Raw genomic sequence first — 27,423 nt, forward strand, 5'->3', positions numbered from 1 at the left:
ACCAGGGAGCCTTACCTTCAAAATCCATACTCTGTTTTTTTTCTTGCATCTGCTTATCATGGGTTCAGTTGTTCTTTCTGTAATTTATATCACAGCTAAAAGAGCCTCATACCAGAGAAGATGAACAGTTTCCTGGAATAAAAGCAGACAGGCTGCTACTGTTTAAAATATAGGTAGTTTGTATGTACCGAAGTTATAATGTTGATTTCAGTTTTAAATTAGAAAGCTGATGAGTCTCAAATTCCCGGAACGCAGACTTTCCGAAGCTAATCTCCATAAACTTGAATAAATTTGCCATGGGGGTAATTGAGGGTTTTGAGAAATACATGTTTTCTATTTATGAGCTGCAGGTACTGATGTAGGAAGAAAATGGGAACATAATTTCCATGTATACTACCAATAAGTGTGTGGGAATGCCCAACTGCAAGGAAATTCAAAGGATTGGCAAGCCTTACACTATTGTGACATCTGCTTTCTAATAGTAGCACACATCTGCATAACATTTGACAGATGGACTAGTTTGAGTACCAAGTTAAAAATGGCCACAGTCCTGCATTTCTGACTGGGGAAGGTCATGCTGAACGAGGTGCTGGTGCTGTGGAGTTGCCAGAGAAATCCTCTTTTTCTTTCTGGTGCTCTACAGCCACTACTGACACCCTGGGTGAGGTGATGCCCTGTGCAGGAACTTCTCTGCTTTGTAGCAGGGGATGGCAGGAATGATTTCAGACCCCTGGATGTGGAAGCTGGATCATAGTCTATTTTCAGAAGAAAACACTGAGTACCTCCAAAATCTGCCCTGTAGATGTAAGCAGCAGGTCTCTGTATAACACATTCTGTGAACAGCAACCACTGCAGGGGGAAAGAAAGGATGTGGGTGGAATAAAGATAAATTTCATAGGTCTTGGAGTGGGAGACTTTTGCTCTGTGGACAAGCAGCTGGCTTCCTTCTTTTGTACTTAGAAGCTAATAGTTGGGGTTTTTTTCAACTTCTCAAGCTTTCTGTCATCATGAGTTGCAAGAAAAGAGCAAAATGCCATTTCACATTTGCATAGTATGCTTCTAGAGAGTCATCTCTGTGATAAAGACTGCAAAAATTGCTGTATGGATCACTTTTGTCATGAAGGATCTCTGCATTGCACTACAACCAATACTGGTCTTTCATTTCGTATCCTTACCGTTTTTTGCTTCTATCCAATAGGTAAGGCACAGAACTTCAGACCAGGTAATGGCTTTGAAGATGAACACATTGAACAGCAACAGAGCAAACATGCTGAAAGAGGTTCAACTTATGAATAGACTCTCACATCCGAACATCTTAAGGTACACTAGCATTTTTCTGAATCATATAGAGATAGGTTGTCTTTAGCAAGGGCTCTCCTCTTTCCAGTTTCTATTTAGTTATTTTTTTGTTGCAAGTTTGTGTTCTGAATGTGTTAGGATCAATTGCTAAATTGATACATGAATGGGTAGAAGAAGACAAGACTTAAGAGAAAAAAACCCAACATGGACATGATTTTGGTATCTAGAGTTTGCCAGTAATGAGTAACTTAGTCAGTTACTTCACATTTTACATTTCTGATAGATCAATAAAGTGATACGAAGAGTGAAATTTAGCTTCTTTTGTGAATTTAAGTTACTGCAAGTCTAACACTATTCAACTAACTTATGGTTGCTAATCTTAAAATTAAACAATGCAAAGTGCTGTAACTGTTTCTTATTCTTAGGTCTGCTTCCTAGTTTTTAGGATTTTCTTATTGCAGTATTGCAAGTGGGATAAGAAGGACTGAAGGAGCTAGAGTCAAACTAATCTAATTTATATGCTTCTGGAAGGAAAGGGTAGTTCTTGCTTTGCATTAGATTACTGTGTGCAAATCCAAAATGTTCCAATGTGTATCTTGTTATTTCTTGACCCATTTCAGTCCTGGTTTCTCTTCTATGGTGATGTGACAAGCAATTAACATAATTGGCTGAAGCCGTAACATTATGAAATGTAAAGATGTGATGACAGTGCATCAAATGATCAGTTCTCCTAAGCTGCTGTTGCACACCTGGGATCCATTTCTGATCTCGGCTCCTTTTGAAAAGTTTTGGAGACACAGTGAACTCTGTTACTTAATTTTCTTTTTCTTGCCATTCTTTTACATAGCACAACCATAATACTGATTGCTAAAATCCTTTAGAATTAATTTTTCTGATCCTTGAAGTTCTATTGCAGTCTTCATCAACTGATTTGTAACAATATTATCCTGTGGGTTTCCTTCAGTATTTATGAGTACAGGTGTCAGAAGCATTTGAGATGTCTGTAAGGAGTATTCCATTAATTCATGTCTGTTTTCTATTATTCTTTTTCTTAAAACCTCAAAAACCTGTGAACCTAAAAAATTCTTACTTGTAGCAAATGGCATTGGTTTTACCATAAAATATTTATTCAAGTGTTATAGTAATCTACCCCTAAATACAATTCCTGGTCTATTTTCTGTGCTCCAAGGTGAGGTGCATTCCAAGCAACTCCTCCTTCTGTTTGTTTGCTGGTGGGGTGTTGGGTGGTGGTGGTTTTTGTTTGTTTTTGTTTGTTTGTTTGTTTGTTTGTTTGTTTTGTTTTGTTTTGTTTTTTGTTTTGTTTTTTTTGTCATCCATCGGGTTATTGAGATTTCAGGATCATTAATTGTATCTTATATATATCCCCTACATCTTTTTCCTTAATTTTCTTTTTTCTATATCCTTTGATAAGCAGCATATGACCCTGGGGACTGATAAAGCAGCTTTTTTAGTAAGGTTTGTGGAAAGAGTAACTTTCCAAACTAAGATTGACATTGTCAGAATCATCAACTCAGTGTACTAAATCAGTTTCTTTTTCAGCTTTGTGTGGTTGGTAAATCTTATTTTAAAAAAATCTAGCTCTATAGCTCTGTTCAAAATCAAGAATTTGATTTTAATTGGAATGAGAGAAAGTAGGAAAGGGATGTATTGACAGGCCAAAAGCATTCAGTTGTACCTAAATGTAACCCTGCCCATTCTTGAATGGAATTAGAGGTGTTGCTGAGAACTGAAATTATACTGCTCAATCCTGAGTAATTGCTGAAATTTAGGTGTCTTTTGAAGTAAGAGAGATCCTATTTGTGATGTACTGGTCCCCTCTGGCCTTAGAGCCTATGAATAATTTGAAGTCAGCAGTGTTACACAGATGGTCCTGGAGGAAGAACAATAATGTATTGATTTATGTATAAAGCAGAAAAGGAATTTCATTTGTTCTTCCAGTTATTACCCAGGATTGACAGAGAAATATTTTTCTTTTTGTGCTCAAGTAAGCAGTTATGAGTGAATAAATCAGTTTGTTTAGAAAACTAAACTGCATTTGAGGTATGAATTGCTTGATTTGAGGCTTCTTCAAAAAAATATGGTCTCTCTGGTAAAAAACCACAGCTTTTTTCTTGTCTGCTAGGTAAGTCCCTTTGCTACAAGGAGCAGAGTTATTCCTACAGGAAATGCAGATGAGAAAACAGTATTTAGTTTTACTTGGTTTTTGTGTAGGAGATGACTTGATAGTTTTGTGTGTTGATGATGTGTCGTTTAAAATTGTATTTAAATTTTACTGCAGTGCTTCCAGTTTCTTTATGTCTGGCAGAAGATTTGGTCCCTCTTAAATGTTACCTGCCTATGTGTCTGTATATACCTGTATATAAACACACACATGCAAGCCTCTCTGTTTAGATTCCATAAACATATAAACCATTGGTGCTTCTCTTAGTCTTGTGAAACAACCTGTTTCCCACTTTAGAAACACATAAAAATAATAATTAATATTAATTTATGCTTAAAGTGGTGGGAGGTTGTGTAGCTTGTCTGACAACATTGTGCTGTCAGATAAGAGCAGCTAGAGTTGTACTGCTGGCAGGTTTTTAGGAGAATGTTCTACAGCAATGTGTTCCCACTGAAACATTTTCTGGGATTTTTTTTGGAAATTTTAAGCTTGTATTAGTATTTAAAGGGAATATCCTCTTCAAAGAAGTTCTAATATAGAACTTTTCCAGGGGCTATGAGCTATCTCAGTTTGCTGTTAAATATTTTCTTCACTTAATTTTTTTCCTTTGAAGTTCTGTGTTACTGAGTAAGGTGTTTTGTCACTAGCATCAAGTTCACTTCTCTATTGATTAGCCAGCCACTGGATCTCCTCCACATGCCTTGAAGGTGCCCTCTGATTTTTACATAATATATCTCTGAGCTTCTACATCTCCTCTGAGCTCTGGGACTGCCGACTGTGAACTTCCATGAAAACAAGTTTCTTTCCTTCCTGTTGTTAGCCAGTATGGATAATAATGGTTTCTTAGGTTGAAATGTTGAGATCATATTGTGCAGTGAGGTGATAATTGAAGCAGGTGAGGGCTGCGAGTTGCTCTACCAAATGGCTTGTAAAATTATGAAACTGAATAAATATTGGCTTTACGGCCCCCAAAATCTGCCCTCAAACCATTGCAACACATGTAGGATAGAAAGTTTATCTTTTAGAAAGCAAATGTCAGATTCAGCAACAGGGCATTTATTTTAGTACACTAAAACCTTGCTTAAGCTGGGAGTGTGGTTGTGTTTTTGGACATCCTGATGTGTCATACCTTAAATTTGTTATTGAATCAGTGTTTTTGTCTGAGGGCTCTTCTGTAGTTTATATGGTTAAGTGTTATGGAAGGGAGAAGAGGCTCCTCTTCCCCATAGTGCATTTGGTAGCCCAGAATCATCATTATCCTTTAGGCAATTAAAAAACTAATCCCTTTGCCAATGCTCTAAAACACATAGCAACTTTTTACAAGCTGTCGATTCCATTGTGCCCACAGTTAACTGCAAGATATTATTCTGAAGATTTTCGTATTTTTGCTGTTGATTGTGCTGATGTAACTGATAAATATTGCTGACTATTTGAAACTGCTTTTGCTTCTGTGCCATTCATATCAACTCCTTTTCAGAGTTACAGTTGCCTTTTTAGGTTTTCATCCAGACTCTGGTCACTCTTCTGGAGTGTGAGTTTGTCAGTAGCTGGTGACTTCCTTCCATTGCGTAGCTCAGTAGAGATCACGTGAAGACATGTCTGTGTTTTTACCTTACTGACACTTGTACATCTTGAGGAGATGGAATTGGCTCAAGGTGTTCCAGTTTCTCTTGGTGAGTTTCAGTTTTACTTGGTGAAGTACTGGTATGGGTATTTAGGCTTTAAAAGCAACAGGCTTTATTTGCCATGGAGTCAAAGGCTGACTCTAAATCTCCACACTCATTTCAGTATTTCTGCACTCAAATTCTGCTCTTGGCCAGCAATATAAATCCATCTTGATTAGAACAGAGATGTAAGTGAAGAGCTTAGTTTTCACTCACTAAGTCCCCAGTAAGTCTACTGTCCCCATGGTAGGATCATAAAGATTCCAGTGGTCAAATATATGTGTATATGTAAGTTTCTAATGTATTTTCCATGAAGAAAATGAGAGTCTGCCCTCTATTAGAGGATTTATTTTGGCAAAAAAATTGACTTCTTTTTCAGTCTGTTAAGGATATTTTAGAACCCAAGACTCCAACTCTTGTAGCTACATAGGCATGATGGTAAAAAATAGGGGATTTGGGAGGCTTTTTTTGTCTCCCTTCCTCTTGTTTCTTATTTCAGCTAGCAGATGTGATTCTAGAGGCAAGAGTAGGTGTTAACTACAATGTAGTAACTTTTTGTTCTGTCACTGTCTGGTGTTTATAACAAACTATGTATGAGAGCTGCTTATCTTTCTGGTTTGCTTTTCCCCAGGGTCCAGGTTGGGGACATTTTAGGGAGTGGACAGGGCAGAAGCAGATGAATGGTGTTCAAGGAGTGTTTTCTTCTGTTTCTACCATCAACCTCATCTCCTGTCTCCATCTCCCTCCTGCATACAAGTTAAACATGGAGAATTAAAATGCTTTTTACCTCTGATCTACATTTCTTCCTGCCTTGGATGTGGGATGTGCTGGTTTTATCACATCTTCCCTCAGACAGATGGTGAGAGGGGGTGTGGAAAAGTGAGCTGAGGTCGGGGTTTGTACCATGTGATGTTTACTATAACCACTTTAATACAGGTTAGCTGATACATGGCAAGACTGTAATTGCTGAGGTTAGGGAATATGGGTTTGGAGCATTTTTTCACTTCCCTATTAGCTTGTGTCCTATGTAAAGTGCAGTGCTGTTCAAGGGTTGAGTTAGATAAAGTACCATGGTTATGCAAGGTCTGGTGTATGGTCATAGATGTGTTTTACTATTTCGTTACTTTTCTGAATGCTGGTGTGCTGCTGGAGTCATGAGTTTTTACCCAAATCAAAGTAAGAAAATAGGTCTGGAAAGGACTCAAAAAATCTCCATCCTTGTGTCCTGAGCTTGGGAGCCTTCAGGCTGCAGCCTGAGAGACCTGATAGATTTTTTTCCCCCATAATATCTTACAGATGTGTTTTTCTCATACAAATGAAGTGGTGTGCTACCAATGATTCTCAATCTCTTGTGCTGTCTCTTAAATTAGTGTATCTTCAATTTTGAGCTAGAATTTCAGTCTTTAATATCACTATTGTTTGCATGAAAAAGTATTTCTTTATTTGATCTGTACCTTGGGGACTTAATTTAAAACATTCTGTACACAGAAAGACTTAGCTCACGTCTTAAGTGTTCTCATGGGAGCACTTGGAGGTATTGCTGCGTGTTTGGCTGTGAGCATGCAGGCAGATTGACTCATTGATTAAATCCACCTTCTTGTGTGTGCAGGCACACAAATAAGCACACTATGTGCATATTCCATGAACTCCTTTCAAAGAGAATTTTATTTCATCCCCTTTGAGACAAATATATCACCCTGGGAACACAATACCAGGGTTGGTGGGGGTTTTTTTGTGTGTAGTTTTATCCTTTCAAACCTTCCTTTATGTAAAATTGCTTGTGATGGACTTTGTTACAATAGCCAGAAGGATAGATTTCATCTTTTAACATCCTTTGTCCTGTACCAAGCAGTGCTTTAACAGGAAAGAAAGTTTTTGCTTCTCTTTGGGTAATGTAGTTATCAAAAAAGAATATTTTAGAAATACAGTGTATAAGGCAGCAAACGAGAGGCTGTATGTGTTGTGTATAGTATGTTACAGAAATGATAGATTAAATGCCTTACCTCTGTCTAGAATCAAGATGCAAGTGTAGAAAGCTTGAAATACATTTTTAATCTGGCATGATGCCTAAACCATTAAGGAGGGCCTTAATGTGGGCTTAATATTTTTACTTTCTAATGTATTTTCCATGAATAAAATGCTCTTCCTTCTCCAACAGTCAGTGCCATGAAATAAGCACGTGTCTTCTGACCTTTTGTCTCTGTTACTGAGCTTATACTAGAGGCTTTTGCATTGGTGTTTGGTTTGTTTCTCTTGTTTAATGTTATCAAAGTGCTGAATTTTCTCATTACAAGCAGTGAATTTTGAAGAGCATCAATTTCTTTTGTTGAACTGTAGCTGCCCCAGGTTTATCCACAGAACAGGAATGTGTCCCTGTGAAGTTCTTTTAACTGGAAGCATGTGTTCAGTGTCTGGATATCCACAGAGGCTGTATGATCTGGATATTACTTTTGCTTGATAAATTAAGGCAAAGATTGCAGGCTGAGGTTATAGTATTTAGTCTCCCCTTTTCTGTCCAGGATTTTCTCCCTTGCCATCTGACTGAACTGAAAGCAGGTTTTGTAACCACTGTGAAGGACTAAAAAATATCCAGACTTCTCTTGGTTTTGTTTAGGAGGACAGGTTTTCCAGATTGATTGTTTATGAAATAAGATTTCTAACGTGTATAGATTGCTGACATTTGTTAGAAAGCATTTGGTAGTGGAAGTGTGCTGCACTGTATTTAGTTGGGTGGACTCAAGTGTCATCCTATTTGCAGCTTCTAGGAAAACTTTTCCAACCAGGCTTTGGAAGTGTTTCAGCTTGCTGATAAGGCCAGATACACTGTCTTGAAAATAAACTTCCTTAAATCTGCAAATGGTCTCCTGTTTTGTGGATGATTGGCTTATGGGAGCTCCTTCCAGCTAGAAATGCTTATAGGAAGTGTAACCTTTGGCTGACAAGACATTCTGCTGGAGTTCACCTACAAGCACATTTTGGCTCAGGAGACAGTGTGTCTAGCCAACAGGAATAATCTCAGCTGTGCTGGACCAGCATGTCAGCTTCCTATCCACGGAACTTGGAAGCGCATCTGGGGCAGTCTCAGAAATTGAAACCATGTTAAATCTTGCTTGGTAATTGTATTTCCCGGTAGCAGCTGGGTGTATTATCTTTGAGTGAAAAATCCTTTCCAACAATGTTTTGTAGCAGTTCTTGGCTTAACCAAGCGGCTCATTATTGCTTGATAAAACATAAGCAGAAGTTTTCCAGGAATTTGGATTGCTAGAGGTCTGTTCTGTCAATCTATTTTCCAGAGCCTGAAAACTGAGATTCATTCACACACAGTTTAAATGGCTTCAGTATGTTGCTTGTAAACTCATTAATTCTGTCTTTATCAGTGTATTTGATTTCTCTTTTCCTGGGTAATAGTTTCTAAATATGTGGGGTTTATAAATGTATCTTTATGTCCAGCTTTTTTTCCATGAGATCATGATATGGAGCTTTGTTTTTTGATTCTTAGTGGAAGTCCTAAGCATTTGAGAATTTTTACTCTTACTCTTGGTAACTTGATTCAATGTGACTTTGTTGCCTTAAGCATAGGTTCACAAAGATAATGAGTATGTTTCCATTGAGACTTCCCTTGACCAAAACAGGTTGGCATAAAACATTAAGTTCTACCAGTCTTTAAGTGACAGTGATGTTTTTCCTGTTTGGTAAAGATGAGACAAGAAATTAAAATTTTCCAAAGTTTTGATACATTCTTAAATGGATTTGTATTTTGGAATTAAGTCAAATACAAAGAATTCTTAATTTGTAAGTAGTGTGATACACCTTTACAAAGGAAGAGTTGATCTATAGATGAAAACATTATTATTTGATCTGAGGTTTTTTGAATGAAAATATTGCCATAGCAGGTTAACTTTGTGTTATTAATAGAGAAAATAATACTTTGAAAAGTTGTCTTATAGCGGAATTAATATATTGGATTGATGTGCTTTCCATTTTTGCTTGTGAATAAAGCCATTAACACTATGCCTGATAGCTCTGGAGACTTTCAGAATGCACTAAGACATAGATTTCTGTTCTATAGAAGTCTTGGTTTCTTCATTTCAGGAAGCTTAATTTGTCAATTTCTTTAGAAAATTGTTCATATGTTCATTGCTGTATGAATTGAAACTCAGAAGGAGCAATGTTTTGAGTAGATGGTATATCTAAAAGTAGCTTCTTCCTTTTCCCTTGAGGACTTGATCATGCCCTAGGATTCTATGTTAAACAAGAGGAATTGGGTTTTCAGTGTCTCTCAAATTAAAATTCCCATATTCAGGGAATATTGTTTGAGGTGAGAGCAAGAGTAGAAGTTCTAATACAAGTCTTGCGGCTTCTTTGGTTATAAAAACAGATTTCCACAGCTCGGCTTATGCAAAGGACTTTACCTATATTATTTTTCTTTGGCTGCTTGAAATTTACCAGTCAGCTTTAGACAAGAGAACAGTGAGGATCATTCATTTCTTCAAAAGCAGCTTAGGCTGAACTAGCACTACATATCTTGCATCATTTTGTTTTTAAATTCGGAAGTGTTTCAGGATATAAAAGGTCCTTTTACTTTGAATTGTTGTCCACAAGATTCCTGTCACATTTAATGAAATAATACATGTCTACCTCTTACTTGCAAAATAAAAATTTCTGAACATTATAGAAATGTCAGACAGTTTGTTTTTGCTTGCTGAGACCAAAATCTAAATGCTAAACCTGAGAATTAGTTAATCTATAAAGAATGAACACTTGAACTATGCAGGGAAGTCTCTAAAGTGTTTAAAGTTTCAGTTTTACTGAACTTTCTCATGGGAGATGTTTACTAGTAGTATTAATTTGCATTTTGTCACTTTGAAGTTCAGCTTGTAAAGGTGGTAAAAATGAGCTTTCAGTTGTTTATGCAAATTCTGTTGCTTTCCAGAGAAACCAAGGGTGGCAATCATTACTGTTAACAGCAGGAGTCTGAAAACTGTGCAGTGTAGGTAACATTTGTGGAATGTGTGTATACTGGATACTATTGAAACTTGCTTCTATCCAAGTGTTGGAAAGAGGAGTTTGGGGAGGGGAAGTATACGTTGCATATATGCCCTCATATTCCTGATTGGTTAAGAATGGAATAGGAAAAAACATCTTTATGCTTAAACAGCAAAATGCAAAGGGAAGTAATTTTCTGTTTATGCAGACCAACAGTGGATTACTTGGCTTAAACTTCCTTAAAATAGGACTCTGAGACTGTTCTTTTCTGCTTAAATCATTATATGCTGGCCTTTGTTTATAGTCAAATCAGTAACTTTCCATTTTGAGGTTGAGCTGTCTCCTGTGCTTTCTTGGAACTGCTAATTCAAATTATATTGTAGTGTAGATACATGATTTTGTTTTGTGCTGAGATGTTTAAATAATCAGTGGTGAGGTGTGCAGTTTGTGAGGCTGAATTTTTTCTCTTTCCTCCTTTTTCTTGTATCCTGTATTAGTTTCTTTAAAGAACAAAAAAGAGGGGGGGAAAAAAAGCCCAAACCACTTTTCTTTTCTTGTTTCTTGTAGGTTTATGGGTGTCTGTGTGCATAAAGGACAGCTGCACGCTCTTACTGAGGTAAGACTATTTCATAATATACATACTGAATAGATGAAATATTCAGTTCTCTGGACAGATTCTGCGATTGCCATTCACCTTGAGTGAGGTTTCTTTTATGCCTGGTGAGTTAATCACTCACTATTTGCTATGTTAAGGGAAGACTGCAGAATCAGTCCTCAGAACTCCACTCACAGCCTTTTTATGTCTTTTCTCCTCAGAAGCACTTATTGGGATAAAAAAAAAAATCACAGTAAGACCATAAAACTTCACTGATAATGTTCTAAATGAGAGATGTGCATTACCTTTGAGCTGCCACTAAATATTATTTGTTTCAGTGACAGTGCATTGTATTTAAGTCTTATTTATTCTCCAGTTGTGCATTTCACAAGTGAATCAATAATGTTTCAGCTGGATCATGTTATTGTATTCAGTCCCTACCACGTTCATATTACAGCTTAATCTGGGTCACATAAAAAGGAGTTATTCCATTGCCCAGGTACCTTGGCCAAGATCTAGGTATCAAATATGAAGCTGAAGTTTCCATTCATATGAGTTCCCACCCAGCTTTATTGGGTAGTTTGTTTAATCCCCCTGTAAACTGTTCAGGAGAAACAAGGAGAGAGTATTCTCTTGTTAGGAATAGTGTTGCCTGTTTTGAGTCAAAAATCAATAAAATGCTTTTGCCTGTTGTGTTAGTTTGAGTACAGACTGAAAGGAAACTCATGGTTTGTAAAGTTAATGTTTCTTATTTACTTCTGTTTTGTAGGAACTGCTCAATTAAAAGATTTTATTAAAGATTATTTATAAAGATGATTTATAAAGATTATTTATTTCCCAACGTCCCAAAGACAAGTATGTTATTAATTAGCAATTTAAGCAGGTATAGTGTGCTTGCCAAGAACTGCTGTAAAATGAGGAGACTGGGGATCTGTATGCCAATTAGCAGGATATGTGTCACCATCACTTTCTGTAACTTACAGATGCAACTCTGAGGCAAAGATGCACATATGTGGGCAGTGAATTTCTTCACCTTCTGGGGTGGCAATTTTGCAGTTTTCATTCTCTCTGCTATTGGAGTGATGCACTCTGGTTCACTGTCTGTATTTCTAGTGGAGCAAAGGTCAAGACACTTTCAGAAATTTCAAGGTACAGCATGTGTGTGAGCACTTTGCCATGAGAGGGACAGTTTATTTGGTTTATTCTGTTTTTGTGGGGTTTTTTTTCCTCCTGTCCCTGTGCTCAGTAGAGGAAACATTTCTAAGATGGCTGAGCAAGTTATTCAGGCAGGCTTTGCTGACATTATTACTGATTTCTTTTGGATATGTGGTCAATTAAAACAGGGAAGTTTTGGGCCATTCCATGCACTAAATATTATCATAGAAGAGGTGGAGCTTTGTAATGCTTTATCATACTAAAATTTGGAAGATTTGCTCAATGTGGGTTGTTTTGTTGGGCTGTTTTTTTCCCTTCCTTCACAGCAGTTACTTGTCATTTAAATAACCCTCCCCACCCAAAAAGCCAAGAAAATGAAAACAGCACAGATGCTTCCTCATAGTGAGCTAACTTTGTAGCTGCTGCTTTGTTCAGCTATGTTTGAGTTCTTGGCAAGCAAATAAATCTAAGAAAGACTTCAAAGAATAACTTTTTATAGCTATAATTCGGCATAACAGAAGAGATTCCTGAAGCATCTTGAGACCAAAAAAGAAAAATTTTAGACTGAGGAAGTTTGCTGCAACATTCTGAGAAACAGAATAGCTTTAGTGACATATTGTAGAAGTATAATTAGTGATCACTGCTTTTCTTCTGTGGACAAAGGCAAGCATTTAATGCCTTCAACAGGAAAATCCATGACAGAAATTGATGTTGTAGGGAATCCACACACAGTTTTTCCCAGTAACATAGCTATGGTTTGATTTTAGAGAGCTTTTAAAAGTTAAAAACTTCCTATGTTCCAAGTGGTGGAATTGTCTTTTCTAGCAACAGTAGTAGCATTTTTCATCTTCAAGTGTGTGTAGAGTAATAGTTGAATTCTGAAGACTTCTGGAGGTTGGAGAAGGTGGCTGAAATTATGAGCCGAAGGAGTCATTAGTAAGACAGACAGGCTGAACCACCAGTTCAAATATAGCTCAGGAGGATAAACAAATTAGCCACTGTCTCATGGCTTTTTTCAGCCTGTGGTCCACAAAAGTGGTCTCCTTGCTTCCAGTGCTCAGCATAATTGACACCAGTCTGGCACTACAAGTGCTCAGAACTTCTGCCAGGGTTTCACTTCTTTGGAGATGAAACTGTTGATTCAGAGGCCCATTGGTCAGTAGGGGTCTGAGTCACTGTGGGGAGAATTCTCTTGCTCTTGCCTGTGCTGGACCTGTTCTGTAATGAGTTTAATTATCGCCTCTTGTGTTTTGAGAGTACAGTTGATGATATGCCTATGTAAGAGGGATACAGCATCACTTAGAGCTTATGTCTGAGGGCAGCATGATGGGAAATCATGTTTATTTTATATATGTATATGTTTCCATAACTGAAGAAGTTGAAAACTTGTGCCAAATGTTTGATGACTGGATTTAGACAACTTGTGCTATTAACAGGCAGGGCAACCTCAAATGGTATTAGAAGAGCCTTGAGGATTTTGTAAGCCTGTGAAGGGGCTACATTAAGAATATGCAGCACTTTTTTATTGGAAGGCAGAGTTTGAAGTATTGCAGGTTTCTCTTCTTCCATGTTTACAGACACAGGACTGAATCATGCAGAGCATGTTTTTTTGCTTGAGGAAGGTGTTGATCCTTGGGATTTTCCCTTTTGGCAGCATTTTGTGTTGATTTAATTTTCCTCTCTCAAGTGGCTTTTGTTTTTAAAACTCTTGAGCAAGAGGTAGTTTCTGTTTGTTTTGGTTTGTTTTTTTCAAAATAAGAATGGAATTGTTTAATTATAGACTGCACTAGGACTTTGGCCTTGTTCTGAATCCACAGTCTTATCAGTTTTGATAATCTGATTTTTTTTTAAGTTCTCAAGCCAGAAGCAATGGCATATGCCTCTTCTGAAGTAATTCAGTATCCTTAGATTGATAGAACAGCTTAGGCTGCCAAGGACCTCTATTCCTTACAAGCACTAAGTTAAGAAACATTTAAGGAAAGCAAAGTAAATGCTTTAATAGGTGTATAACCCAGATGAGCTGGTAGGCATTAGACTGCCTCACTAATGTTGAGCACATGGGCAGAGATTTGCCATGCTTGTCTTCTCTAAAACCAGAAACTGGGTATTCCTTTCTCAGCATTCAGCTCTAATCTGAAGCTGCTGGTTTGTTTCTTTAACTACAGGAATCTGCAGTGCTTCCTGCTGTACTCACATGCCTCTCCAAACTAATTTTGGCCTTTCCCTCAGGCCTCTCAGTGTTTTCCAGCCACTTTCCTAATCTGACAATTCTCTTCACTTCCATTTTCTGGCCGCAGCAGTATTGTAAGTCTTGGAGAAACTTGCACAGTAATAGAGTCTCTGGTGTCAGCATGGGATGCTGCTGAGTGTTCAGTGGCCTGGTGAGCAGACAGACAGTGTGTGCTCAGGGGATTTGGAGCCAGTGGGGAACAGCCATGGCTCAATAGCCATTGTGTATGATTTTATCCCATACACATCTACCATGGAATGGCTGCATTAGCAAACATCCATTTTAGATGAGAGGCAAACAAATTTGTTTGTGTGTTGTAGGTTTTATAGGCCTGTACTATTATACTGAAGCAGATAACGTAGCAACATAAAGTCTAGCATATAAAAAGCACTTAATACCTTCTTGCAGATCTTGAATTGTTTGTTGAACTCAGTTAAACAGGTTTATCTGAATTTCTAAGAGACAGGTCAGGCTAAAATCTTGTTATAATTAGATATATATTTATATATCCCCAGTATGACTCATACAGCTTGATAATTCCTTCTTGAAGGAAATGAAAGCCTTGGCAGTTGTGTGTATAGAAGATGAGGAATGGGAAGTTATTATGTGTTGATGAGATATCTTGAAATTGTAGTGCTTCGGGGACAATAGTTAATTGTTGCAACAGAAGTTTTATGGCTATTAATTCATACTGGGTGATAGTAAAAATGTGTGCAAATGCACTGCTGCCACAATCTGATTGCTCAGTGTGGGATCTGACATGCTTTGGGACTTTCTCAGGCAGAGAACAGAGCTGTTGCAGTGTGATAGGAGCACGTGGTAGGTGATGGAGGGGTAGGGCAGTATTATTTCAGCCAGAAGCTGTGCAAGCTCAGAGCTGCCTGATGTCCTTGAAGCCTTTCAGATTTGGTCCTTGCTGTTGATCTGCAGGGTCATACTCCTGGAACACCTGATGCCACATTAGGTACTTGGAGTGGAATCAAGCAGAGTGTGGTTGGGCAGCCATGGTTTTCAGGTGCTGTTACACATGGCAGTGGGGCAAGTGCTAAAGCTCATCGTAGTGAAAATGCCAGTGTCCTTTGAAGAGAGAGGGCTTCTTTCATTATGTGCTCTGGTGGTAACTGAAAACTGCCCCTCTCTGCTTTCCCTCCCAACATCAATAATATAAGTAAACAATAGATGCAATTAGTAGAGTTTCAGGGTTTTGGAGGCCCTCCTTTTTAGCATTTTTTCTTTTTTACTTTTGGAGATAGCACTGATTAGAAAGAAAAAAAAATTAAAAGCTTAAAAATCTCAGAATTGTTTCAATTGTACTGAGTTGCCTTTTTAAAAGGAATAAAAAGTAAATTCTTAAAGTGAGAAGGTTCTTCTGATATACAACTTTCACAAGCAGAATAAATCATGTAAAGTATTTAATTCTTCTTTCTTTTTTCCTTCCCTTAGTTCTTGGTTATCTTTCTGTGGAGAGCCTTTTACCCTAGAATGGAGAAAACCAGACAGACATCACATAGGTGTCCTCTTCTGAAGCTTCATGCTACAGCTAAAAGTGTAGTCATATATTGTCTTTCAGATGGCAATTGCACACTTGTGAGAGTTTTAAAAAGGCCTGAAATACCATTCCTTCCCTGCTCCCTCCTTTCCTCATCTCCTGTAAGAAAGACTTTCTAATCCCTACTTCTGTTCCACCAGTGTGATTCATATTGTTTGAATAACTTTAGTTTTACTCACGTGGCACTGCAAATATTTAACTGAGCTTTGGTGCTGGCAGTAGGCTGTCAGCTCTGGAGAACTTGGTGTCTTTGGAACTGTAGTTCCTATTAGCTGTCATTCTGCAAATATTTCATGCAGCAAAGGAATTGTTCCTGTTTAAGGTATTACCTGTTTACCAGCTGCCATTTAGTTCCTGGATGAGTTGGCTCCAGTGGTTGTTTCTCAAAAAAAGAATAGCTGTGGTGTGAAGTTGATGAGCCTGAGCTTGGAGACAGCTGAAGAGAAAATTACAGTTGTACTTAAGGTGGCATGAAGTAGAAAATGAAAAGAAAATAAAGGACTCTCATTCATCCTGTTAGAAAATATTAGTTATTTTTTGGATAGTGCCATCCAATTTCTAGAAAAAAAAAACAAACCCAAAAGTCAGAGACTTATTAGGGAAGTCCTTGAATTTGTGTAAGATAAATGCTACCTAATGTGTTCAGTGAAGCCATACTGAGTAGAGCCTCCCAGATGAGTTTGTATTCCTTAATATCTTGTACATACCTAATGCTTGTGCATTACCTCCCCTTGTTCATTGAAATCTTTCTTAGACACTTTGTATAGTCCTTCTGAGTGAAGTATTGGAAAAAAGAAAACTCAAAAGGAAGGGGAAAAAAGCAGAGGGGTGGGAAAGCTCTAAAGGTAATTCTGTCCTCTATCTCTCCTCAGATTTGGGACCTAATTCTGCTCCAGTTTGGTCTCATTTGCATACATAAAGCATCTTCCTTAAATGTAATAAGGTCTTGGGCCGTATGTAAAGTTACTTGTTTCATGGTTTTGTGGCACTAGTCACTGCTTTGACTTTCTGGAGGAACAATATGAGCAGCAGTGCAAGCTTTCTCTTGGATGTTTCTGTTGATAGCTCAGAAGACACAGAATATGTCTGCTAATTCTAAATGTCTTTGCTTTAAGAGAATGAGTCTTGATACAGAGTAGTGTAAAGAGGTCATTTACTTTGGGGTAACTTAAAGAAAAAGATTATCATACGATGATGACAAATGATCTTTTGGATGACTTCCAACAACTGACAGCCAGAATTTTTAAATGCCTCCTGGCTGTAGGATGGAACAGAAGGACTGTGGTTTGAACTTTATAAGAACTCTAAGTATGTGTAAAATTCTGCAGATTAAATTTATCCTTGTGATCTCTCAGCCAATGAATAACATGACCTGTGGATTAATGCTGTAATAAACCTCTACTTGCAGGCTCTATCCTTTTTGTCCGTGGTTCAGATACCTTTTGTAGCATTAATTGGAGCTACAGCTTCACTTTATCAATGAAGAGTTCTTTCAGTGGTGCTCTACTAGTGCTGGAAAGTAACATGCAGAGGTAATGTGGGCCTCCACAGGCATAAGCCCCAAGCACCAGAACAGTAAGTGTAGCCCTGTTGAAACTGTGTTGGAAGTATTGGGTCCTCTGCCAAGCTAATGGTTACTTTGTATCTTTCCAAAAATGGACTAGAGTTTTAGACCTGGATATATTCCTGGTTCCAGGAATATATGCTCTGATGACAAGAATGGTTATGTGGTATAAAACTAGAGGTATCTATTGCTATTATTTGCTTGCCTTTTTTGCTGTTTTTGTTGTAAGACTGGAAGTCCAGCCAGCACATATCCATGTTATTTCCTCTGTTATTTTGGTTGTTTAGCTTTTCCCTTACAGGAGTCATTAAGAGTTAGACCTTGCATGTATTTGCCTCAGGGTCAACAGAAAACCATTTGCTCAGAGCCCAGGGATTTGACCTCTAGAGAAGAATAATGGTAACCTTGTCTGATGCAGCAGTAGTTGCACTCCCCATTAATGACTCAGTGAGGATTCACTGTAGGACCTGAGAAGAGCAAGGTCATGGCAGCAGAAGTAGTGCTCAAGAAGAATAGCTCAAGGTGTTAGGAAGACTAGGCTAGTCTGTAATGTAAAAGGTGAGAAATCTATAGGCAGTAGGGGACTTTTCTTACAGCTGAAAAATTAGGAAGCTTCTGTTTATATTCCAAGATGAATGTGTTTATGAGATGACAAACGATTCAGCAATAGATGCTAGCAAAGTCTCTAGCAATATCTTTTTGAAATTATCAAAATCCTGACTCTTTAAAGTTAAAAGCTTTGGGATGTGCTTTGTATTTCTTATATCAAAAGACAAGAAAAGATATATCTATAAATGTAAGTATTAAGTACATGGATGTGTATCTGACAGGTATTTATTTGGCACTACATGTAGATCTTGGGCTTGCTTGTTTCTATGTCACTTGCAAAATGATTTCTACTACGTCTTTGATCATTTTGAAATGCAGTTAGAATTCTTTTTATAAACTTGGTTTGGTGCCGACGCTTCCCTTCATCTCTCGATTGTTCATAATAGAATTTTAAAAATACTTGTCAGCACTTGAGCCATTTTTGGACTTAATTTTTACACTCTTCACAGCATATGGACTGTCAGTTTCAGTTTTGCTGGAACAGTTCACTTAGGTTCTCAGTTTAATTTATAAAAAGTGGCTGAATATGCTCTCAGCAAATGTAGTTTGTGGCTTGACAGCCAGCTCTACCTCATCCTTTCTCTGTGCTATGCAAGGCATTGTATTTTTTCATCTTCAAACAGTGGCCTTTTTCCTTTGGTTTTATTCTCTTCAGAGCATACAGCCTGTCTCTCCAACCTTAGAGATCCCCATATGAAAGACACATACCAGTCTGCAAAACTGAAGAGACCCATTCCTGTGCCCTTGATCCTGTCAAGAAGCTCAGGTGCCTCTAGAAGCAGCCATGCCCTGATTAACTGGAGAGTGCTAGACCAAAGCAGCTGTACAGGCTTCGTGGGAGGGGTGTCTGCTCTAACTATATTTTTTGAAAGGGTGTGTGAGAAAGCAATAAAAATGATAATTCTCTTTTCAGTGACAGTTCAATATAGGTTATCAACTCTGAGAAAGCTGAGTGAGGGTCAAAAGAATGTGAGCACCCTCATCTGTTTTATCAACTAAAGATGTCTCATTTTTGTTGAAATGGTTCTGTAGACACTTGCACTGAGCTTGTTCCAGCAGCTGAAGAGTTGCAGACTCTGGTACCCATGTGTACCTGGTGTGTGAGATCTGAGTCAGGCAGATTGACGATAGGTGTTAACATGACATCTGTATGCACCAGTGGATGCAAAATTAAATCTAAACATGGTACATATAATAAGTATATTAGACTGTTCGAAGTAAGTAGACTGTAAAAAGCTTGCAGAAAAAGGAGGAGGGTAGTGGTGGTTTTTTAGAAAATGTCACAGCGTTTAAACCTCATGTTGTAACTTGAAGGCTTTATGTATTATATTGTAACAAAAAAACCCCAATGCATCTAAGACAGTGAAGTAATTCCACAGAGCTTCAGACAAAGTACATATTCTTTACTTTTATATGATTTTCCTTGGGAACCCAATATTTTTGTGAGTTTTTCTAAGAGAAAAAAGACTTCAGTCCCAAACACAGCTTGATGTGCTGCACATACCAAAAGAGTCCATTTAAAATCACACAAGGGGGCCTGGCTTTCAATGACACGAGGCAGGAAATTGAGTGTTCTGACTGAAATTCCATCTCCAGTTCATACTCTTGCAGCTTCATGTTGTGGCATATGTGGTGTGCTTGACCCTTTGGTTCTTTTTCCAGCAAAAATGATACAGGGCTCCACAGGAGTTTCGGCTAAGTCTCTCTGATTTGTAGCTTTGCAGTTTTGAGTGCTTAAATATCAAAAGTCAGGTTTTTTTGAAAGCATATAAAGGACCTTATTTAAGTTAGGTGATATTTCCATTTTTTCCCTCTACATCTGATGCTTAGTTACTTTTTTTTTTTTTTTTTTTTTTTTTTTTTTTTTTTAATTACTGAAAGCTCAGCCATCTTGTCTGATTGCAGTGATCGGAGACCTGAATCAGAAAAACACTTAACAGAGCATTTTTAAAATCTGTTTGGGTAGGTTGTACCTGGCCATGCAGAATGTAGGGGCCTTCATTTTGGAAGGAAATTCATGCTGCTCTACCTGGTCATGACACTTACTTTGAAGGCAGAAAGGTGGAATTGATTCTCAAAAAGTTGCAGTAGAAAGCTCAGTTACTCGAAGCAAAAAGCTGACAAAAATGTTGGCTTCTGGAGGACACAAGCTGGCATTATAGGCACTGTCTGAGGAGGAAAGCTGGCAGGTCATTTAAAGGAAAAACCTATTGTGGGCTGGTGGTGACCAGGTAAATTAAACACAGGGACAATTCTCCAGACAAAGTCTGTGCTTTTACCAAAAGCAGATAAGCAGTGAAAGCTCTGTGAGCCCTGCATTGTGCTGGAGGCAGTGGGAAGCTGCTTAGATACATCTACACTGTGTGGTTAGCTGAGAAGGGTGGGTTCTCACAAGAAGAAAGTTCAGAGTAAAAAGAACTATAGTCAGAGACACTAAAGAAGTCCTCATGTAAAGCCAGAAGCCAAGACTATAAAACTCTAACTTGAGGTGCACAGTCTGTATTATGCATGTGGGTGCTAGATGAGAAGTGATGAAAACCAGTTACTTCAGTGAGAACTTTTGAGCTCATAGTTAAATCTCCTTTTCTCCCTTCCTGCCCTCTATTTTTAAAAATTAAATCTTGGCTCTGCAGGCTATTCTTTGGCTCTAATTATTTTCCCTTCTTCTCTCACAGGAGGATGATTGGCTTGTTTTATCACTTCAGAGCCTGTAATAGTGCACCTTGAACTTCTATTCATTATTTTATTTGAGCTAGGTGCATCTAAATATGTTGTGTCCTGAAGAAGACTTGCTAAATATCTTGCTGGTGCTAACCTCTTCCTCCTTTTTAGAGTGTTTCAAGGATAGAAGAAAGATAAGAGGCAGATAAATATTCAACTGCAAACAAGTTCCATTGTCTCAATTCCTTGTCTCCCTTCCCCCCATGTGCGAGGTACACACATAAGGGTGGGTGCTCTGTGTGGGTTGTGTGGGTGTTTTTTTTTAAGGGGGTGGGGATTTATTGTCTCTGTTTTGACATTCACTGCAAGGCAACTGGACCATTTGCCATTGCCTCAAGCAAAAAAGAAAAACATTTTTGAATTTCAACCTCTGAATTCTTTTACTGGTGGCTAGGTTAACAACAGTGAGAAGATGTAAATTTCTCAGCTATCATGGTATGGTGGGGGGAGAGAAAGAAGGAGAACTGAATACTGTCAAGCACTAGATTTTCCTGTTACTTTTGTATATGAAGAGAGAGTATCCAGATAGGTACTGTGATGCTGGCTGCTTAACTTCTTGCCTTGGAATTTGTTTCATATGTATTTTCAGTTAATTCAGTTTGTATGTATGTAGTGCTTTCTCTTCTTTCCCCACTTTTCAGCCTGGATCCTAGGAAACATACTCTTGAATTAACAAGTGTTCTGTAGTTTCACTTCCACATTTTGCTTTAGTTATCAGCCATCCAAAACATTCAGAAACTGAGTTGTGAAAAAAAATTCTTTTAATGTTTGCTTTTACACACCACTATTAATAGAGGATCTTGGTGCCGTCTATAATTGCCAATAAAGTGTTTGAGCACCCTCAAGTGTAAGTGGACATGTTGAGTGGCTGTGGGAGTGTTGAGGCTTGGAAAAGTACTCTGAAAAAGCTCAAAGAGTATTCCTTGTGCAGAATTTAAACAAAGTTTGGACTATGAGAGGTGTTCATTTGCTGTAAGTTTTGCTCTCAGTAGATCCTTGTAGCTGTTTCACAGACTTCAAAAAGTGAAGTGAAGGGTTATTTTTCTGCAATCTTGCAGGCATATAAACTGTGGGCTGTTGCTGCTGATATTTATGTGGGGAAGGTGAGAAAGACCTTATTCAAATGAGAGGCTCCTTGTCAGGGATTGCAGCTTCTCAGCAGAACTGAGTCTTGTATGTTTGAAATGCTGTCAGTGTGGATAGAGCCTTCTGCTCTTAACAGAAGTGTTATTGTAGAGATGCTGTTTCTCTTGCCTGTGTCAGCAACAAGGTACTTTCTCTTCTATGCCTGTGTGCTAATTTATGCCATATCCCAGATTCTTATCTGCACTGAAACTGGGCTCCACTTAGAATCCAAATGATTGTGACTTCAGATTATAAATGCTGGGTTTTTTTGTTAGGCCTTCTTTGCTTTCTGTTTTTTTTTTTTTTTTTTTTTTTCTACTATTATAATTACAGGAAAAATGGTTATCAAGGTCAGTCTGTATAGATATACTGGGAGTGTTTTCCGGTTCCAACAAAATAAACTTGTTTCCTGCAGTGTTTCAGACCTGAGTGTGGGTGAGCGTCCATAAAACTTCCTTCATCCATATGGGTTGCAGCAGTGCATTGTTGCTATGTGCCTCAGCTGAAGCCTTACCAACAAGAATCTGTTTGTAGCAGCAGGCAGCCAAGTGAACATTACATTTTGATTGAATGAAATGACAGAAAAGGATTAAATTCAGCATACTGACCATAAGAGCTGTTGGAATTAGAGAATTTAAGGAAGACAAATCTTGCTGAATTCTTTTCCATGCCAACGCTTGAATGTTTGGAGTGCAACAAATGGTTTTCATTACAGCTCCTTCCTGAGTTAGTGCATGTTAATTCTTGTTTACCCTTATAAAAGAAGCCATGCCTGTACATGCCTTTTCAGAAGGAGGAGCCAATGAATTAATCAATGCCACAACTGACAGAAGAAGAAACAGAGGTAGATCTGTTGCATTTCTTGGCTTTTGGTTCTGAGTTCTGATAAGTGACCAGACTATGGCAGTTGACAGAGCTGACCCTTTTCTCTGAGAACAGCTGAGGCACTTTTTAAATTTATTTTAATTCTGTAATGGTTAACACCTTTAAAGAAAATACATATTTTTTTTTAATTGAAGAACAGGATTGCTTGTATTGGTAGAAAAGCAGAAGAGAAGTTGATTTTAGGTTACAGATTGTTTTCAGGAACTGAGGAGCAGGAATGTAAAGGGGCCTTCAGATGAAGATTTTCAGCTTTGCTTCTGTTCTTTCAATCAAGCTGTTTTTCCAAGCCACTTGTGCCCTTCTGATCCTTCATGAAAAAGTTTGAGCTTTGTTCTGAAATGTGTTTGCTTCACCTGTGTTCTCTTTCAGTACTTGTGTGTTTCTCCGTGGCACCATTAGTTGACCTGCTGACCAGAAATATACTCACACAGCCCAAATTCAGTATCAAATTTGTTCTGTTTCAATGATTGTATTAAACAAAATAAATTAATCAATGGAAATGGAAGGTTACTGCTCAGAGGTACTTGGGTCAGGTGTTTTTTTTTAATTGTGGAATTTTTAAAAACTGGAGGTCTGTGAACCAACTTCACATTTTAAAAAAATGTCAATTTACTCTCATAGTCAATCTCAGTGTATCAACTTGTGGTATCTCATATTGTAGTTTTGAACATAGTGATACTATCTTTCTTTTCCAGTTCTGTACAGCTGTAGCTAATGAAAACAGTTTGGGGAAAGGAGAAAACTTCCAGTCCTTCAACTATAGCTAATTAAGCCAGTTGTGACAGGAGGGTACACTGCCTTGTACAGAAGCCTTCAGAGTAGTCACTTTGACTGCAGAGTATGACAGATGACTTCAAATATATGAGAACTGAAGATGAGGTGGTGTCTTCCTTGAGACATGTGGTTTAAAACAGGTTTTAAACTTCTGCAGAAAGCTTAGAGGAAAGCTCTCGACTTCCTTTTATTAGGCATGAGAGTTACCTTCTTATTTCCAGCATTAAAAATGATACAAGTGTGCAAGCTCTGTCTGTTTTGATACTCTTCAATGCATTTGTCAATAGTGTCTCCAATACTTTATTTTGCTTTCCAGGTCTCCCTTCAGAGTACAACTACTTATTCTGGGTTTTGCTCTGATGTTTCTTGTGCTTCACCATGCAGAAGGTGCTACTGCTACAATTCCAGTTTCTCTATTCTCCTGCATCTCTCCCTGTTTCTTCAATGTGTTTTTGGAGTATATTCATCTGTTGCTATCTCAGTATTTGTCTTGTAGTGTTCTGGGTCCCTGGAACTCTTACTCTTTACTTTCCTCATTTAGTTTGTCATCTTAAGTGCACTCTCCACACCTACTTTTCTTAACCACTTAATGCCTTGTCTTCGGCAATATTTGGCCAACAGAACAGGGGTGTCTTGTGGTTACTTGTTGATTTTTAAATGACAGGCAGTGACATTTAAAGTCATCTAAATAGCAGGCTGACTTTTTTTTTCTGGCTTTCCTGTGCAGTATGTGTTGGCTTATTTATATCAGACCTACACACTGAAACAGCATTGGTTTTCAAAACAGCATTGAAAACTCTTTGCAATTCCCATCAGTCTTCCTGCTCAGCCTTGGCAATATTTGGAGTCTTTAGTTTTGAGACATAACTGCTAGAATTGTGTGAATCTGATGTGCCTTTTCTTTAAAAGCTTCTAGTTCTCTTATTAGTGTTTAAACTCCTATTTTGAATTTTGAAGCTAAAATCTGACAGCTGAAGTTGGGTATTATCTGATAGCTGAAGTCCATTATTAGGCTCTTGAAATGAAGCATGTAATGCTATGCTTAAGTACTGTTATATGCTGAATTTCTATCCATCCTTTATTTCGTATGCCTGAGTCTGATAATGTGACTGCAGTTGTTACAAGGCAGCAGTCCTATTATGCTGCTTTTAGGTTAAAGTAGCACAACTGTTGTACAGGGATAAGTTAGACACGGCTGCTACTGCATTTCATAGCAGTAAACGATAACATCAGAAACCTCTTCAAAGTTCTTTGATCCAGAAATCATCTGTTCTTGGCTGAGCTTCTGAGTAACTTGTTCTTCTAAAAAGCTACTGCCCTCTTTCTTCATAACATTTGGGAGAGGTACCAGAAATGCAGTTTAGCTGAACATTTGTTTTCGCAACAAAGGTATGAGCTCTTACCTCAGATTTTTTTTTAAGAAAGAATATTTTTGTGGACTAAGATGCCAAGGTCTTTTAAACCAGTATTCAGCTTGCTGTGTTAAGTTTTAGTAAATGCAAAAATAAACAACCTATAGCTGTTGTTTTCAGACTGGCAACCAGATAAGCTGGCTGTTGGTGTCCAGTTACATGACAGAAAATTAGCATGGGGAATAATGGGTAGCTGTTTCACTGCAACCTGATGATACAGGGTTTGAAAAGGTCTGAACACTGCCCCACTTAACTGTGATGTCTTTAAGCGATGTAGTGCCCTTTGCTTTCATTGTCGTAGCCTAGTCAGATCTGTTCCAATTGCTTGTAGATTTACGTGATGGCTGTTGCTGTTTTTGTAGTAAAATAATGCTTTGACTTAATGTGTGTGCTGTAGCCTTACTGTACCAGTACTGTGTCAGGGACAAAATAAAATCCAGTGTTCTCTTTGGGAGAGGTGCATTTTCTATCCTTCAGGATATTCTTACCACACAGAGCTGATTTGTGCTAGTAAGAGATTGAGAACAAGTATTTTTCCTTTCAGTTGCACTAGCAATTAGGAAGTAATGTACATAGTTTTGTGTCTGTCCTGAAAAGGCATTGTTGCAGTCCTCTGAAAAAAATAGGCCATCAGGCTGGCTGTTTGCATTATCAGCCTGAATGACTGGAAGAATTGGATTACTTACATGACACTGAGGGAGCACTGTGCAGTGCTTGCCTTAGGAACAATTTGCGTCTCTGCATGCAAATATTACCTGCTGGCCAGCTAAAACCTGAAATCAGCTAAAGCTTTAAAGATGTCTAGGAAAAATCTTAGTTCAGTTGTTCACTTGATGGTTAGCCTCATGTGCTTCATAGGCATAGAAATTAGAACCAAAGCCAGAACTCGTTTCTCTGATAAATGAGAGCTGTGCCTTGGTGGGTAGCGGTTTTGGAATGAGGCCTGGTAGGTTTTGTAGATGTGCTGGAAACAGGTTTTACTGTCTGTTTTGTAGCTCCTGGATGCTGTGTCCAATGTGTGTGTCACCTGTTGCCCAGCCCATGCTAGAATCTAGGCCTTGCAGTTAAGATGGGTGAATGACCCTGCAAGCCAGTTTGACTGGAAGAATGCTGCAGGAATGGATGTATTGGATGCACTTAACTAATATGGCAACAATGGATCAAATGAGTAGGCTGCTGTATTGAAAAGGAAAGCAAGAGCATGCTCGATATAGTAGCCAGCTATTGCCCCATTTCATTGTGTGTGTCAATACTTTTAGGGGCTGCATGTTGATTAGCATTTCTGGAGCAATTTGTGTCATGGAGTGGCACAGTTAAGAGAACAGAAAATGGAAGCTAGGTCGGTGATCCCCTCCCCCTTTGCATTGTCTTTCCGATGAATTCAAGTATGGTGGTGCTTTATGGATGGTCTGTTACTGGCCTGTCAGGAAGGTGAAATGGTTTGGGATAATTGCCAAGTGTCATTTTATAATTGGGTTATTCAGCCGAATGCTTTGGTGCTTTCTGTTCCAGGTTGGTTAGTATTATTCTGATTTGAACATGACTGGATGAGAAGAGCTGTTTGCACCCTTTCAAGGAGGCCAGGAATATAAAAGATATTACTGTAGAAATCTTAGTCGCCATTTATTCCTTAAGCATAATAGCAATTTATGTTAAACAGAATCTAATTTTATTGAGCATGGTTGGGATTTTTTTTGTGTGTGTTTTGTTGTTTTTGTTTTTGCTTGTGTGCTCTATAAGGTCATCTAGCTCCCTTAGGGGTTAAGATAAAAAGAAATGAGAAAGATCAAAGCTGGAAAAGCTCAAAGCAGCATTGTTCCTAACATTGAACCAGGTTGGCTGCAGCTCTAGTTGATCTTGAAAATCCCAAAGGATGGAGATAGCATACTCTGAGTGACCTGTTGCAGAGCTGCTCTGCTCTCTTGGCACACGAACTCCTAGCACAAGGAACAGGTTGTTTTTGATAGCAGGGGGTCATGCCCTAGACTGCGGGTGAAACGCGCTGCTGTGCATGGGCTGGGATGACCCCCGTTCCCGAGGGATGCGCACAGCCGCCGGCTTTGTGGCGCCCCCTCCCGATGGGCTCTGTGCCAGGTAAAATTGCTTTATGCCTCCTCTGCCCCGGCAGTTTTGCCTCCTCAGGTAGTTGGTGTGGAACCTGTGTATCTGCTGAAATGGTTTACAGAATTCACTGGTGAGATCAGCAATAGGTGAACCTGAGCTGTAAGGAAGAATCTGTTTCTTGGAGACTGTTCAGGAGGTAACCTGTGACCCTCAGACTTACCAGCAGAATCCAAATTGTCAATGTTCTTTCCTTGCTGTAGCACAGCCTCGGGAGATGAGCTACATCCATCCACGCTGCAGTGTGTATGGCTCATGTTTGCCTCGTGTCCCAGGCTCCAAGACACAAAGAAGAGAAACCAAATACAAACAGGTTCCAAGTTTCTGAAACAACAAGAGCTGCAATTAAGTTTGTTTGGTCTTTTTTTAAACATTAGAATGGTGTCACATGTTTTGTCTGAGTGATTGACACAGGAAAGTCATTTTAGAGAGGGTTGGAGACCTGTGGCAGAGAAGTGAAGTTGGTGCAGTCTGGTGCAGGGATACATGTGTGGGCCAGGCTTGGGAGCAAATTGTCCTGTTGGCTTCACTTGGGTTTCCTTGACAAAGTCA

At 38.5% G+C, this 27,423-nt stretch overlaps 1 protein-coding gene across 2 annotated transcripts in view; it reads left to right on the plus strand.

Moving 5' to 3' along the window:
* The window catches only part of TESK2 (testis associated actin remodelling kinase 2), a 108,073-nt gene that overhangs the window by 54,238 nt on the left and 26,412 nt on the right, over positions 1 to 27,423 (plus strand). For both annotated transcript variants that reach the window (XM_066324961.1, XM_066324960.1), the window contains exons 3-4: positions 1,199 to 1,320; positions 10,699 to 10,747. In XM_066324961.1, the coding sequence (XP_066181058.1) occupies positions 1,199 to 1,320; positions 10,699 to 10,747 (171 nt within the window). The remainder of the gene's footprint in view (positions 1 to 1,198; positions 1,321 to 10,698; positions 10,748 to 27,423) is intronic.

This window comes from Sylvia atricapilla, chromosome 9, assembly GCF_009819655.1.
Source record: "Sylvia atricapilla isolate bSylAtr1 chromosome 9, bSylAtr1.pri, whole genome shotgun sequence".
Classification (NCBI taxonomy): domain Eukaryota; kingdom Metazoa; phylum Chordata; class Aves; order Passeriformes; family Sylviidae; genus Sylvia; species Sylvia atricapilla.